We start from the raw sequence: 17,662 nt of genomic DNA on the forward strand, positions 1-17,662 counted from the left end.
AAATCCTGTCATTTGCCACAACATGGATGAACCTGGGGGGCATTCAGTGAAATAAGCCACTGCATGATCCTGCTAATATGTTAAATCTAAAAATATTGAACTTACAGAAGCAGAGAATAGGATAGTGGTTACCAAAATATAGAGGGACAGGAAGGGGAAGATTGGGGAGATGGCACTCAAAGGATACAGAATCTCAGGAGGAATGAGTTCAAGAGATCTGTTGTACAACATGGTTGACTGGAGTTGACAACAGTGTATTATATGCTTGAATATTGCTAAGAGGGTAGATTTGAAATATTCTTACTGTACACACAAAATAAGCATGTGAGGTAATACATGTTAATTATCTTGACTCCACAATGAATACATATTTCAAAACATCATCTTGTGACTTTATGATATTTGGATCCAGAGAGTAAGTGAAATAAGCCAGTCCCAAAAAGCCAAAGGCCAAATATTTTCATTGATATGTGGAAGCTAACCCACAATGGGGGAGGTGGGGAGGTAAGAATAGAAATTCAGTAGTTTAGACAAAGGGGAATGAAGGCAAGGGAGGGGGCATAGGAAAAGGAAAGACAGTGGAATGAATCTGACAATGTACATATATGAATACCCCACAGTGAATCCCACCATTATATACATCCACAAGAATGTGGCCCTAATTAGAATAAGATATATTCCATGCTTGTATAATTATATCAAAATGGATTCTACTGTCATGTATAACTAAAAAGAACAAGTAAAACATTTTTTAAAAAAAATCATTTTGAACACCATAGAGTTTTTGCCATAAGAGTTGTTAGGACTGGGGTATAGCTCAGTAATAGAGTGTTTGGCTAGCATGTGCAAGGTCCTGGGTTTAATACCCAGCACCACAAAAAAAGAAGAAGAAATGGACATTTAAGTACATGAAAGGTTTATTTTATTCTTCCTAGCAATATGTTAATTAAAACTTAAATGAGATGCTCCTCAACCCAATACAGTGGCCACAATTTAAAAATTGGCTAACACGTGAAGCAAAATGTATGGTTAAACACTTTAGCAAACTGTCTCTCGGTTTCCTAAAAGTTAAATCTGTGACCCAACAATTCCATTCTGAAGAATTTACTCAAGAGACGTGAAAATGTGTGTTCAAAAAGATTTATGTAGTAGCGTTTTTCATAATAGCCCAAAATTGGGAGGGGGATCCAGAACATCAAAAGATTGAGAAACAACATGCTGTATGTTTCAAACAGTGGAATGGTATACAGCAAGAAAAAAGCCAAACTACCAATACACCCAAAAGCATGGGTGAAACTTATGTTGAGCAAAAGAAGCCAGAAATAAAATTCATTTTTTTGGCTCCCCTGCATTAATGGGAATGAAAACTCAGGGGCACTCTACCACTGAGCAACAACCCCAACACCTTTGTATTTTATTTTGAAACAGGATCTCACTAAGTTGTTAAGGCTGGTATTGAATTTATGACCCTCCTATTTCAGTCTCCTTAGCCTCTGGGATTACAGGCATGTGCACCTGGCTCAAAATAGATTCTTGATTATTCCATAAACATGAGGTCTAAGAATAATCAAAATAATCTATAGGGATAAAGATCAGAAAATCATCACCTTTGGTGGAAGGGGGAATTGACCAGAGGAGGGCATAAAGGTACTTCATAGTGTAATGGAAATATTCTATTTCTTGTTTGGGGTTTTGATGAGTTTTCAAACATTATTGAACTAAATCCTCAAAATCTATGCATTATTTATATATAAATTATACCTCAATAAAATATTATTTTAAATTAAATTCTGTTACTCATCAAAAAACACAATTATAAAAATGAAAGTGACCAGGTGCAGTGGCACGTGCCTTTAACCCCAGCTACTCCAGAAGATGAGGTAGGAGGATCACAAGTTCAAGGTCTGCCTTAGCAATTTAGTGAGATCCTGTCTCAAAATAAAATACAAAACAGTATTGGGGATGTAGCTCAGTGATAAAGCATCCCTCAGACAAGAAAGGAAGGAAGGGTAAGAGGAAAGGAGGGAGGAAGGAAGGAAAAGGGGGAAAAAATGAAAGGGTAAACCACAACCTGGAAGAAAATATTTGTACTATATGTAACTGATGAAGGACTTGTATCTATAATATATAAAGAACTCTTAAAATCCACTTTTTTTAAAGCAAAGGGCTAGACAGCACAAAAAAATGTCCAGCAATTAAATGAAAACACAAGTAAAACCCAATAAAAACAGTCTCTCATACATTGCTGATGAGTGTATAAAATGGTATTGCCACTTTTTGAAAATAGCATGGTATTTGGAAGTTATATCTACCCTTGACTCAACAGTGGTATCCCTAGGCATGAAAACTAGAATTAACCTTAATTTCTATAAATAGATAATAGGATGGTCTCAAAGCATTGTCTGTGGTCTCCAAACCCCTTCAGGGGAGTCCACAAGATCAAAAGTGTTTTTATAACAACACTGGTTGTTATTTGCCTCTTTCTCTTATATTCTCACAAGAGTTAACAGAAGAATTTTCCAGAGGGTGAAACGTGATATATGAGCAACAGACTGAATGCAGAATTGGATATGAAAACTGAGCTATTCTCTATCAAGCCAGACATGAGTACAAAACTATAGAATAATCTTATTTTCATGATTTTTGTTTAGTTTTGGAAAATGTAGTTATTTCTCATGAAAGTAATGCTTACATTAACATGTAATAGGTTTATTATAACTTAACTGAATTAATAATCACTTTTAAATCTCATTTTCATTTCTAATGTTATAAAATACCGATGGTTTCAACCCACATAAAAGCTTTTTGAGAACCCAATAATTTTAAGAAGGTAAATGGGTCTTGCAATCAAAGTTTGAAAACCATTAGGATAAAAGCAAAATGATATATATTTATCAATGAAATACTATTCAAAAATAAGAAGAAATGAAATACTGGTATATGCAACAATATGGATCAATCTCAAAAAGATTATATTTGGCCGAAGACCCCAGACCCAAAAGAAAACATGCAGTATGATTCCATTTATATGAAATTCTAGAACTGGCAAAATTAATCTATGGTGATAAAAATATGAAAAGTCTAGCCTCTGGGGTGACCTGAGAGAACTTAATAACACAATAGAAATATTCTTTTACTGGTGTAGATGTATCAATGTGGTTGTTCACATTTGTCAAATCAAATCAAACCTGTAAGATGTGTGTGTTTTATTTTTTAAATTATACCTCAATTTTTAAAACTCGGACTCTTTGTTTTATGAAATGAAAGAAATAAGGTGGTCTGGGGATGTCTCTGCTATCCAGAGCATTTTAAAGTTTTAAAACTGCCTCATGAAAATATGTTAAAAAGAAAACATGCAATCACTTTCTCAACACTGGTGTCAACACTGAATCTTCATATACATGCCAGGCTGATATCCCTTGTTGAGTTTTATGTGCTTTCTTTTTTCTGGGGTGTTGCTTAGTAGAAGAGCCCTTGCCTACTATATAAAAGGCCCTGGGTTCCATCCTCATCTGTGCAAAAAAAAAAAAAAAAGTCAGATTTTCCTGATACGTTAGTATGTCAGGATTTTACTCATTGCCTTTGATTTCCTTCTGGCAATTTTTGGTTTTGGTTTCGTTTTTTAGGCCAACAGAACTTTTCAGGAGTTGTAATGCTCAATCAGATCAAGGAGCTATGAATGACATGAAGCTGTGGGAGAAAGGAAGCATAAAGATGCCATTTATCAACATACCTGTTCTTGATATTAAAAAGTGCCAGCCAGAAATGTGGAAAGCAATAGCTTGTTCACTGCAGATTAAACCTTGTCATAGTAAATCTCGGGGAAGTATTATTTGCAAGTAAGTTTCTTTCATTATCCTGACTCTCCAGTTTGGATTCAGTCCCTCCATAACAATCTCTCCCATCCTTCCCTGTGCCTATTACTCCCCGCATGTCAAATGCTTTCCCACTTTTTCTCCCTCTGCTTGAAATACTGTTTCCTTCCCAGCACCATTTGCACTTGCCTACTGCCTGCCCTTCTTGGTTCCTCTCAAATACCAGACATTCTTGTGGAGTCTTCCCAGATTTCCCCAGCTGATAGTAATTCATCCTTATTACAAATCCCTGTAGGCCTGTAAGTGTACTTTCTTATAGAACTTAGTTCAAGAAACATTTACTAAATCCTTTTCAATGCACAATTCTATTTTCATATTTTAATTTGTATGCTCATCTTATATTCTGCTAGACTTTGCTCTCCTTTTCTATTTTTAGGTATTAGCATAATCCTAACACACATAGGTATCCATAAATGTTTCATGAGTAAAAGAGCTAGTGAATACAGTCATTAGGACCTGTTCCCAGGAAACATTTTTGAATGATTTGCTTAGGAAATCTAAGGTAAAGATGGGAACCATGATGGTGGGTAAAACCAAAAGTATTTGACTACATAGTAATCCATATCAGCTAGAATTTTTTTCCAAAAGTTTTTCCAAAAGCTTTTTGAAAACCAAATTAATATTTAGTCCCTAAGTTTTTGGTGTGTGACCCAAAAACTGGCTGCTGGGTACTTGATGACTCATTTCAGATTATTTCAGTCTTAAACAAAGCCTAGAACTATTTCTTTTTTTTTTTTTTTTTAAGAGAGAGTGAGAGAGGAGGGAGAGAGAGAGAGAGAATTTTTAATATTTATTTCTTAGTTCTCGGCGGACACAACATCTTTGTTGGTATGTGGTGCTGAGGATCGAACCCGGGCCGCACGCATGCCAGGCGAGCGCGCTACCGCTTGAGCCACATTCCCAGCCCCTAGAACTATTTCTGATATGACTTGAGGATGACCTGAAAAGGGGAGGTACTGAGGTATAGCTATTGGGTGAAAAGCAAAAAGCAACAAATGGGAAATATATAGACTCTTAGCACAGAAAACTTAATAGAAGTCAAATCCTTATTCAAAACTCAGAAAGTTTTAACATAATGGACTCTGTAGCTGTTATAAGCCAAACACCTCAATGCTGATAATTTAAAAGATTTTAATAAAAGAAAAAAGGTGGAAAATAAGGAAAAAGGAAGTGAATAAGCAAGATAATGTCCTGACAGTAATGATATATGATTTTGCAAAGATCAAATGAGACAAGCCTAATTTAATTTCCTTTCAAAGATGGTGAAAAGCCACATTGATAGCAGGAACAATAAGTGTAAGTATTGACATTTGAGCAAGGCTTTTGATTTTAGATTAGAGAAAGTAAGGGATGCTTTGAATACTATTCAGCTGTCAGTTCACCATGATTCCTCTTTTTTGTATATTCACCCCTAACCAATTTGGAAACATTGTCAAGTAATAAAAACTCACTTTCTGGAAAATTTTAGAAAAGGAAGTAATTTTGACCAGACAATTTGAGGTTCCTTGTTGGTAGTAATTATCATTCTGTCAAGCCAACACACTATATCCCTTAAATTTTGTGACCAGTGTATCAAAAAAGAAAAAAGACAAAAAACCCACACATTAAACTAGAATGTAGGCTTCTGTGAGTTTGAGCAGATCCCTTCTTTGAGCCTCAGATTCCTAAATTTGGATGTATTTTTCTTTTCAAGGTCTGATTGTGTGGAGATTCTCAAAAAATGTGGAGATCAGAACAAATTCCCTGAAGACCACACAGCTGAAAGTATTTGTGAGCTTCTATCACCTACAGATGACCTGGAGAATTGTATACCTTTAGATACGTACCTCAGTAAGTACTGTTTTTGTTTGTTTTTAGATTTCAACTACTTCTCTCTTGATCTCTGTCCTTGCTATTTTAGATGAGCATTTATATATTGAGAACATGTGTTTAAATGATACTATCTCAATTACAGACTCTTAGTTGCTTCGCCTTTTTAACCCAGGAAAGCATTGTCATCTTAAGTTTTGTAAGAAGTGATGTTATATCAATCTAAGCAAGTATGAATTGTTATTCATCAGAAATTCTAAGCTGTGAATCGGGGGCTAGCCTTCTCTGATATCATTATTATCTCCTTCCACTGTGATGTGCAGAAAGTAGAATTTCCCCTAGAGAGTATTCAGCTTTTTGTCATCAGAGTATCAGTGTACCTCAGCCAGCCACCCACACAATAAAGAATGATAGTCAGATTTGTATAGGAAAATGGCACTTCTCTCACTGTTTCAACTTCTCTCTGCCAAATACTCCTGCCAAGTAAATTGGTATCTCATTGAAGAATTCTGAGCTGAGCTTGTTGGCAACAGTGTGAAGATATGTTGGAGGCCAGGGAATAACCAGTAGAACAGAACTCCTACACACGCAGTAGTTAGGAAAAGGGAGTTGTTTAGGCTGCCACCAGGGGGCATCAGGGCTGTGAGCTGGCTGGAACACAGCGAAGCACCTACTTGGTTTCTTTTCCCATGTCAGATAGGATTAAATTCAACTGCAAATAACAGAATAGATAGAAGTAAAAGAAAACTCAAAAACAATATTCTGGGACTGTTTGGGTGGCTCCATCATCAGGAATCCAGGCTCCTTTTATCTTTCTCTACTAACTGTAGTACTTGGCTTCAGTCATCAAGGTTCTTTCATGTAATTTATTATCACAACATGGCTATTGGAATCCTAGCCACTACACTCTAGTTCCAGAGAAGAGGGAAAGCAAACAACTTCTCATTGGCCACCCCTAGTTGTATGGAAAATGGGGAAAGATTATCTTTTTAGCTATTGGCCTATTGCTACCCTAAGTAAAATTGGAGATCTGTTAGTAAAAAGGAGAGATAAATGGATGCTGAATTTGTAGTTAGCAGTAATTGTCACATTTTATTAAGACCAACAAACTATATCCTTTAATCTTTATGACCAGTATAGCCAAGGGGAAAAAAATGCATTAAACAAGAATGTAGGCCTCTCTTGGTCTGAGCAGATCACTTCTTCAAGCCTAATTCCTTATGTATAGAATGGAATGGCTGGACTAGATGAAATGAACTCCAAGAGCCCTTGTACCACTATAAGTCTTGGGTCTGAATCTAATCTAAAATTAAGTAAGCAAATCTTTTTTCTTTTTCTTTCTTTCTTTCTTTTTTTTTTTTTTGGTACTGATGATTGAACTCAGGGGCATCAGCCACTGAGCCACATCCCCAGCCCTATTTTATATTTTATTTAGAGTCAGGGTGTCACTATGTTGCTGAGTGCCTTGTTTTTGCTAAGCCTGGCTTTGAACTCACGATCCTCCTGCCTCAGCCTCCAAAGCCACTGGGATTACAGGCGTGCACCACCACACCTGGCTAAGTAAGCAAATCTAATATATTCACAATCCTAGACTATTACAGCAATCCAGTAGGAACTATTTCAGTAGGAGAAAAATTAAAGAAATGCTTTTTTCTTAAATTTCAGATATCACAGTTTATCTTAAATGAGACTCTTCCTTGCTAATTATTTCAGAAGTTTAATATAATCATGGTATGGGATTCATATTTATGATAAAACATACTAAATTATTCCTCTTAAACAGAAGCACCTCAAGAGGCTGAGCAGGAGGATCTCCAGTCAAGGCAATTTAGCAAGACCTATCTCAAACTAAACATTAAGTAGAACTGAGAATGTAGGTTAGTGATAAAGCACCTCTCAGTTCAATCCCTAGTACCAAAATAAATAAACAAATAAACATGAGCACCTATTTTGCCACCTTTTACAAAATATACTTATCACTTTGTAGCCCTAACATTACTTACTACTTATTATTTTCTGAGTTTATCTTTTATTTACACAATATGTTTATTGACTGGCTGTAACTCTGTAGTAGAGTACTTGCCTAGCATACATTATCCCAAGCACCACAAAAATAAATAAAGTATATTTTATCTACCAGATATAAACTCTATGTCAGAGACTTGTCTATTTGTTCATCACTATACCTTTAGTGCCCAGAATCTTGTGTAGTATATTGTAGGTACCCAATAAACAAACACATAAGTGAATATATGTATCCTTATGCTAAATTCATAAATGATGAGAAAATCTATTTTAATAGCTTATTAGAATCCAGCCTTGCTTTATGCGCATGAACTCTTCATTTATTTTAGCCATAATTAACTCAGATAATTTACAGACTTCTGTTATTCTTTCAAGTTGGTTAAACTGATCTGTTTGGGGGGTTTTTGGTTTTGGTTTTGGTTTTGGTTTTGGTTTTTAGGGCCAAGTACTTTAGGTAACATCATAGAAGAAGTGACTCATCCCTGTAACCCAAATCCTTGTCCAGCCAATGAGCTCTGTGAAGTGAACAGAAAAGGGTGTCCATCTGGAGATCCCTGTCTTCCATACTCTTGTGTTCAAGGTAAGAGGTAGGTAGGTGTGGGTGTGGGATGAGCATGAATAGATTGCTCTAGTGTTTCTTTGGGGTTTTTCTGGTATTTATAGGGGTTGTCTTTGGAAGGCTACAAGGGACATTTTATTTTTTAAGTTATGTTTTTCTATAATGTTTAGTTTTCCCAGTAAACATGTATTTTCTGTATAAGCAAAAAAAAAAGAGAGAGAGAGAGAGACAACACATGTAAACTTTTGGTTATCATTTATATTGTGAACTAATAGTATCAATTGAAAACTTCATCTCATAATGAATTGTAAGGTTCTTGACTACAAAAGAGAAGTTTGGGTTAGCTCTTTGTACTTTCTCTTCCATGTTGTAATGTTTGATAAATGTTCATGTTTTTTTCTTTTCTTTCCTTAGTATGTGGAAAAATATCATATTCAATAGGATGTAATAATTATCATCATAAAGGTTAACCTTGGGGCTGGGGTTGTGGCTCAGCAGTAGAGCACTCACCTAGCAAGTGTAAGGCCCTGGGTTAGATCCTCAGCACCACATAAAAATAAATTAATTAGTTAAATAAAGATATATATGATTAACCTTATTGGGAGGCTGAGGCAGAAGGATTGCAAATTTAAGGCCAACCTCAGCAATTTAGCAAGACCCTCCCTGTCTTGAAAAAATTGTAGAAGTGTTCCTTTTGATTAGTCTGAGTAGAGAGAGTGAGCCAAGTGGTTGTGTTCATGTCTCAGAAACCTGTAGCAATTACAGTATGGCTGACCGACTGACTGAAGAGCAGTTTGAAGAATTCAAAGAAACTTTTTCACTAATTGACAAGGATAGTGATGGAATTATAACAACAAAAAAATTGGGAAATACAATGAGGTCTCTTGGGCAGAATCCTACAGAAACTGAATAATAAGACATGATAAATGAAGTAGATGCTGATGGTAATGGCACGATTGACTTCTGAATTTCTGACAATGATGGCAAGAAAATGAAAGACACAGGCAGTGAAAAAGAAATTAAAGCAGCATTTCGTGTGTTTGCTAAGGATAACAGTAGCTATATTAGTGCAACAAAGCCTCGCCATGTGATGACAAACTGTGGAGAGAAGTTAACAGATGAAGAGGCTGTTAAAATTATCAGGGAAGCAGATATTGATGGTAATGGTCAAGTAAAGTAGGAAGAGTTTGTATAATGACAGCAAAGTCAAGATTTTACAGAATGTATTAAATTTCTTGTACAATATTGTTCATTTGACTTTTCTCTTTTTTATTCCAATTTGTTATATATGACAGCAGAATGTATTACAATTCATATTACACATATAAGAGCATATTTTTTCATATCTCTGGTTGTATACAAAGTATATTCATGTCTTCATATATGTACTTAGGGTAATGATGTCCATTCATATATGATGTCCTTTCATAATGATATCTTCATGTATGTACTTAGGGTAATGATGTCCATCTCATTCCACCATCTTTTTTATACCCCTTGCCCCCTCCCTTCCCCTTTCTTTCCTTTGCCCCATCTAGAGTTTGTCTATTCCTTCCATGCTTCCCCTCCCAGCCCCACTATGAATCAGCCTCCTTATATCAGAGAAAACATTTGGCATTTGATTTTGGGGGATTGGCTAACTTCACTTAGCATTGCATTCTCCAGCTCCATCCATTTATCTACAAATATCATGATTTTATTCTTTTTTATTGCTGAGTAATATTCCACTGTATATACATACCACAATTTCTTATTCCATTTATCTACAGGCATCTAGGTTGGTTCCACTGTTTAGCTATTGTGAATTGTGCTGCAATAAACATTGATGTGGCTGTGTCTCTGTAGTATGCTGTTTTTAAGTCCTATCCTTGGGGTGTAGACTGAGGAGTGGGATAGCTGGGTCAAATTGTGGTTCCATTTCAAGTTTTCCAAGGAATCTCCATACTGCTTTCCATATTGGCTGCACCATTTTTACTTTTCTGTGTAACTTATCTATAAAAGTAGAGACACATACTATACCCCTAAATTACATCCCAGGCCTACATAATCTTTAATAGCTACACAGAACCTTTAAGATTTCTGTCAAGTGTATCTAATGTCATAAAAGTCATAAAACAACATCATAGAACATTACCATTACCATTTTTTTTAACAGGTTGCAAATTGGGAGAAGCTTCTGATTTTATTGTCCGTCAAGGGACACTAATCCAGGTGCCATCATCTTCAGGGGAAGTTGGATGTTATAAAATCTGTTCATGTGGACAGAGTGGACTCTTAGAAAACTGCATGGAGATGCATTGTATTGATCTGCAGAAATCTTGTATTGTTGGAGGAAAAAGAAAAAGTGAGTCTTGAATGATATTTGTTGTTTTTAATATGACATTAGTTGTCTTTAGATATCTTTTTTAATTTTAGTATATTTTTTAGTTGTAGATGAACACAATATCTTTACTTATTTATTCATTTTTATATGGTGCTGAGGATTGAAACCACGGCCTTGCGCGTGAGAGGCAAGCGCTTTACCACTGAGCCACAACTCCAGCCCATCTTTAGATATCTTTATAGGAAGAATGTTGAATGGATTCTCACCAGAGAGTCACATCTACACATCTGATACTACAGGGCAGTATTTTTTAAATAATATGGAGCCCTAAAACTTCTAAGGAAGCCTCTTAGAAGCCCCTTCAGGAAAGGACTAATGTAACTTAGTGGTAGAGAACTCGCTTAGGGTGCATGAGGTCCTGGGTTCAATCACCTGTACCATACGCACACTCATGTGGACACGCACACACACACACATACACAAAGAGTGATGGCTAATAATAATTAATACTTGATTGAAGTATAATCATACTACAAATTATAAGCATGATGCTGTCTTTTTTTTTTTTTTTTTGGTACCGGAGATTGAACCCAGGGGTACTTAACTAGTACATCCCCCAGCCCTTTCTTATATTTTATTTAGAGATGGGGTCTTGCCAAGTTGCTTAGAGCCTTGCTAAATCACTGAGACTGTCTTTGAACTCACAATCCTCCTCCTTAGCCTCCCGAGCCTCTGGGATTACAGGCATTGGCCATCATACCTAGCTGATGCTAAGACTTGATGCTAAGTCTTGCCTTATACTACCTTAATCCTCTTCTAGGAATTATTATTATCCCTGCTTTATAGATAAGGAAATCAGTGCTCAAAGAGTGTCTCAGCTAGTAAGTGAACAAGACAGAATTCAGCTTTATGCTCATTTGATTGCAAAGGACTCGCCCTTCACAGGCCAGGACACAGGTACCCTCCCTCCCCTTCCTCATCCATTCCCCGACTTCATCCCCACTTCACCTTAAGTGAAACTCTCATTCTGACATTATGGGGAAAAAAATGGGGAGGCAAAACAATGTTGATTAGGGGTTTGGAACAAAACACATTAAAATGTACCATTCTGCAAAGAATGGTAGTACATGCCTATAATCCCAGCTACTTGGGAGACTGAGGCAGAAGGAATGCAAGTTCAGGCCAGCCTCAGCAACTTTGCAAAGCCCTTAGCACCTTAGCAAGACCCTTTCTCAAAAATAAATAATAAAAAAGGGCTGGGGATATGACTCCGTGGTTAAACACCCCTGGGTTAAATACTCGGTACCAAATAATCAAGCAAAAAAAAAGTCCCACCTTTTGATCACCTTCCCTAAAAATCTTAAGATCTTGTTTTCCCACTGCTCCCTTAACTATTTTTTACTCACAGCCTTAACAACTGTTCCTGTCAATATATAACTTGAAAAACCATAGAAAAGGGGCAGGGGGTATAGCTTAGTGGTAGAGTGCTTGCCTAGTGTGCTCAAGGCCCTGGGTTTAATCTGAAGTACTGCAAAAAAAAGAAAAAAGAAAAAAATTAGTAAAGAAATCCCACTTTTAAAATATGTTCCCTTCCCACCTGCTCACTTTGCTATCCCACCCCTACTCCTATTCTTCAGAGTAGTTCAGCTTTTATATGCTTTTGATTTACTCTTCTGTGTGAAATATTTTTGGAAAGAAGAATGATCTTAGCTAAAAAGAGCTCAAAAATTTCAATTCTAGAGCAAATCAGGTATTTGTTTTTTAGTCCATATTCTATTTGGCTAAAATGTGAAGGTAGGTACCTTGTATTATAGGAGGTATCTGGAAACAAATGAGTTTATTCCTTCTATAAACATTCACTGATTAAGTGCCTGTTCTGTACAAAAGAAAATACTAGTGCCTTGTGGAGCTAAAACTAGTCTGAGGGTGAGATCCTGCTTATTTTATATGATAAGATGGAAGAGAATTTGAGTCACAGAAAGTTGCATTGCTCTTCCAGGAGTTAATCAATTCTTTCAGGGCATCAAGAGGGTCTTCAATCTAAAGATGACACCAGATCTGACTTTGGAGAGATGAATGAAGTTCCAAAGGAAGAGAAGAGCAATCAGGCAGAGGGGCAGCCAAAAACATTCTCAGAAAATAGGGAGGAAAAGGAAATAGGGAGGAGCAAGGTGGTACCAGCAAAATAGGGCTTGAAAGAATATGGTAGGAGGTAAATATGAAAATATAAACATCTCAGATATAAGTCCTTAGTTTGTATATTTGAAAGTCATCTTTCAAGAATTCCCATCTAAATTTTTTTGAACTCTTAAAATTTTAATTTGTGCCCTATTTCTTAATATGTAATATAGTTTGATGTTTTCTTTCTCTCAGGTCACGGAACAACCTTTAATATTGACTGCAATGTCTGTTCTTGTTTTGCTGGTAATTTGGTGTGTTCCACCCGCCTTTGCCTCAGTGAGCACAGTTCAGAAGATGACCGTCGCACCTTCACAGGTAACTGTGGGCACTTAGATGGCACCCTCAGGAAACCATCATTCCTTTGCACCCATTTTCCCTTCAAGGCAGCCTCTCTGGTCTTGCTTTAACTGCAAAGGAATAAAATCAATATAGAACCTGAAGGTAAGACACTTTCCCTCTGGGTCTCAGTTTTAGTTTGTATGAATTGAAGGCATTAAATTAAATGATTTCTTAGGGTCCTTCTACCACTAAAATTCTGGGATTCCAGGAGTCAAAAAGAACAGGGCCAATGAATGAGGTGTTTTCAGTTAAATGGAACTTTTTCTAGCTGGTAAAATACTCCATTTACTCCTACCATGTCTGGAGGCACAGATTCTAGATCCTACCATGCCTATCTGAAGTGTCCATGTATTTTCTAAGTTTGTTTCTCACCACTTTCATTTTTAACCTTCCTTAGTTTACTAGTTCATTTAGGCTCCCAACAATAATAACATCCTAGAATAATACTTCTTGCCTTCGTTGTATGTTCATACCAGTTCCAGTAGTTGCAAAGCCTGGTAAGGCGGAAGGTTTTTCTTCTCTTATGTTGCAGTTACCAACAGCAGCAGCACAATCCACTGATGTCTCTTGGGATCTGCTTTCTTCCAGATCTGAAATACCTTCAGTTCTAAGTACAGAGGTACTATTAGTGGCCCTTATCACCATTTTATGCCACTGCAGTGGCAACTTGATTCTTCTTTTCCTGGAGATGAGATTAGGTAGAGGGAAAACAGAGTTAGGATCTGTGCCTCCAGCCCATCAGAAACAAAAAAGAGACCAGAGCTAAGAAGTGAACAGCAGAATGATGGGGAAATAGAAGTAGAACTGACTCCACCCCATCCTCTCTTCACCCTGATGAGTACCAGCCTTCACTGCTGTATTATTATTTTCATTGCCTTTTACTCTTGTGTCTGCTCTGCTCTGCTCTGATGAGACAATTGATTCTGCTTAGAGAAACCATACAGGAATGAGGATTAAAAAGTGAACTAAATATTTTCAAGTATGACTTTTTATTTATTCATTGATTCATGTATGCATTTATTTTTTAATTTTTTTTAAATTGTAGGTGCACACAATACCTTTACTTTTATTTATTTCTTTTTATGTGGTGCTGAGGATCAAACCCAATGCCTCACCCACACTAGGCAGCACTCTACCACTGAGCCACAACCCCAGCCCCCCTGCATGCATTGTGTGTGTGTGTATGTGTGCGCGCACATGTCTGTGTGGTGCTGGGAATTGAACCAGGGCCTTGTGCATGCAAGGTAGGCACTCAACCAACTGAGCTATATCCCCAGCCCCACATACATTTATTTTTAACATCTAAATTTCTTTCTCAAATTAACTTTATAGCTAATAAGACCTTTATTCTCTTATAGTGTGTGGCCCCTACCATCCTGGGATAAATTAAGCCAATTACTCTTTTTTTTTTTTTTTTTTTTGGCAGTACTGGGAATCAACCCAGGGTCTCACACATGCCAGATAAGCACTGTATAGCTGAGCCACATCCCCCAATGACTCTTTAGCTAGCAGGGAATTCTGTTGGCCCCAAACTCTATCACATTTCTTATGACTCAGTGACCCAATCCAAGCATGACTCAGAAAGAGACATTCATAAAAATTTGTCTCAAAATTACAATAATTTCCCGAGTTACCTTCTTTTCTTCCTCCTTCCCAAGGAGACAAGTGGAAGGAACCTACAGGTAAAGCTGACAGCCCTCTCTGTCTTATTTTTGGAATTACCCTTTAATATTCAAGAAATCCCCCAAGCCAGACTTTAAACATCCTAATTCCAAATTTTATATGCCAGATCAGGAGATCCATGCTTTATTCTTCCTACCTGTACTCTTTCAGAGCCTTACTGTCTTTAAAACCCTGTCAGTGATTGCAGGGAAGTTCTGTTTTTTTGATTTACTTTTTTTTTTCTGATTTAATTTATAATTTTGTTTTAACATGAGTCCTCCACATGTTTGTTAATGGCTTGCCTTCACAAGGACAGATGAGGGGAAGGAGAGAAAACACATACATATTTTTGAGACTGTTTCCTCCCTCAGGTCTGCCCTGTAACTGTGCAGATCAGTTCGTCCCTGTGTGTGGGCAGAATGGACGCACTTACCCCAGTGCCTGCATTGCTCGCTGTGTGGGTCTCCAGGACCATCAGTTTGAGTTTGGATCGTGCATCTCAAAAGACCCATGTAATTCTAACCCCTGCCCAAAAAACCAAAGGTAAGTCAAATGGCCATTTATTTTTTTTAACCAAAGACCAGCACTTACAAAGCATCGGTGAAATACAAAAGTGAAAAAGTGATCTCTGACCCAAAGAGTGTGGAGTGTGGAGGGAAAGAGAGTACAGCTAGTTGGCAGTGTGATTGGAGCCCAGAATCTGGGAAAGCCTCTGGATTATATGTTGCTCAGCTGAATCTATAAAAATGAACAGAAAAATGCAGGACAGTTTATAGGAGAGGAAAGCTGGTGTGGGTGAAGGCAGGCAACAACAGGAGCTGGAGTTGTAATTATTGGAGATGAGGAGGTATTGTGGTGTCTGCTGGGAGCTTTAGCAATTCTAAGACTGAAACAGAAAGTAAGATGAGGAAGGAAGCTGAGGAAACAAGAGAAATGGATGTACTTTTGTTACCAGCTATTTATGCCTGATCATCAAGGGAGACTTTGTTCTATTTATATGCCTCCTTTTAGGGTTTGGACATAAGAAGTCTCAGGAACTTAGTAATATTTGAAATTATTTGGTTTGGGGCTCCCTTCTCTACAGTCTCCTCACTGAGCTCAGAAGACAGTAAACCTGGCCTTGATAGATTTCTGCATGTGGTGGCCACAAGGGCAAGTGTCTGAGAGACTTGTAAATTGCTTCCTTCTGAGACCTGAACAGTCCACATGCTGGTGCCACAGTCTTTTCCTCATGAAAGATTTTGTGGAAAATAAGCAAATATTTCTTCATCCTGGAAACCTGGTGTAGTATGGAAAGAGTGAGGATTTTTTGGTACAGGTCTAAAAGTGACCTCATCACTATTCCAGCCATGTTCCATTATCTAGAACTCTCACTTGAACAAAGCCAACTTCTCAGAGACAACTGGGAAATGTAATCTAGATTTATGCCCTAGAAGAAAATTAAATGAATTTGAAGAACTTATCTGGCCTAGCTATTAATGCTTATTAGCCCTTCTCATATTAAGAAAAATGTAAATTAAATTTAAACTACGAATGTGTACCATTTTCCATCTATCAGATTGGCAAAGACAAAAAGGTTGATAACATGTATAGAAACAAATCCTCTCACACAAGATGGGGTTGGGAGAGAACTGCCACATCTTCTCTGGAGAGCAGCTTGGCCCAATCCTGGTTTTATGTCCTTTGGATTAGCAAATGTAAATGCTCATACTTCCATAAAATGTCTCTCAAAGAATACATAAGAAATAGCTCAGAGTGGTTGCCTCTGGGAAAGGGATCTAGATGGCTGGGTCACAAGAATAAGAGGAAGACTAATTTTTCACTGTGTGTCATTTTGTATTTTTCAGATTTATTGTGGACTTGTGTTTTCCGTTCAAAACAAAATATTTAGAAAACAAAAGATTATACTCACTTGTAAAGTATCTACTAAGGCAGCTGGCATTTATTTCTAAAAATTAGGACAAAACAACAACCAAGACAGGCCATCCTCACCCTGATCATTTTACTTTCATTTGTTCCCCAGATTCTCAGCCTATTCCTATGATCCTCTTGTGTTTTTTGTTTTTGTTGTTGTTTTTTCTTTAGTGATTTTATTTTTATTTTTTTAGTTGTCAATGGACCTTTATTTTACTTATTTATATATGGTGCTGAGATTTCAACCCAGTGGCTCCCACATGCTAGGCAAGTGCTCTACCACTGAGCCACAACCCCAGCCCCCTCTTGTTTTTATATATTCAAAGTATTCAAGTTTCTCCTACCCACATTACCAAATGTCTCCTAATACTCTTAGCTATCATGCCTTCCATGTTAATGGATATTAACATAAATATTCTCTTCCATTTTTCCTTTTCAAACCTCTTAGCCAGGCACAGTGATGCACACCTGTAATCCCAACAATTCAGGAGGTTGAAACAGGAGGATCACACGTTTGAGAGCAGCCTCAGCAACTTATCGAGGCCCTCAGCAACTTAGTGAAACCCTGTCTCCAAATAAACAATAAGAAGGCTAGGCACAGTGGTGCATGCCTGAAATCCCAGTGGCTCGGGAGGCTGAGGCAGGAGGATAGTCCACCTCAGCAGTTTAGCATGATCCTGTCTCAAAATACAAGAAGGGTTGGGAATGTGGCTTAATGGTTTAGCACACCTGGATTCAATCTCTGGCACCAAAAAATAAAAATAAATTAAAAATAAAAGTAATAAAAACTAAAAAGGACTAGTGATGTAACTCAGTGGTAAAGCATCCCTGAGATAAATCCCCAGTACCAAAAAAAAATTTTTTTTAATCTTAAATTTCCATAAAACCATTTCAAAAGACAACCGAATATGGTGGTGATGGTTAATTTCTGTAAAAAAATCTCCTTCGAGATAAAATAACACTTGCTACTATGTT

At 37.1% G+C, this 17,662-nt stretch overlaps 1 protein-coding gene and 1 pseudogene across 1 annotated transcript in view; both read left to right on the top strand.

Moving 5' to 3' along the window:
* The window catches only part of Reck (reversion inducing cysteine rich protein with kazal motifs), a 78,576-nt gene that overhangs the window by 53,265 nt on the left and 7,649 nt on the right, over nt 1-17,662 (top strand). The window contains exons 11-16 of the mRNA XM_026379766.2: nt 3,627-3,839; nt 5,569-5,705; nt 8,149-8,289; nt 10,424-10,612; nt 12,965-13,087; nt 15,145-15,316. Of these exons, the coding sequence (XP_026235551.1) occupies nt 3,627-3,839; nt 5,569-5,705; nt 8,149-8,289; nt 10,424-10,612; nt 12,965-13,087; nt 15,145-15,316 (975 nt within the window). The remainder of the gene's footprint in view (nt 1-3,626; nt 3,840-5,568; nt 5,706-8,148; nt 8,290-10,423; nt 10,613-12,964; nt 13,088-15,144; nt 15,317-17,662) is intronic.
* On the top strand, nt 9,035-9,463 carry LOC113175494 (uncharacterized; annotated as a pseudogene).

The sequence above is a fragment of the Urocitellus parryii genome, chromosome 4 (genome assembly GCF_045843805.1).
Source record: "Urocitellus parryii isolate mUroPar1 chromosome 4, mUroPar1.hap1, whole genome shotgun sequence".
Taxonomy (NCBI): Eukaryota; Metazoa; Chordata; class Mammalia; order Rodentia; family Sciuridae; genus Urocitellus; species Urocitellus parryii.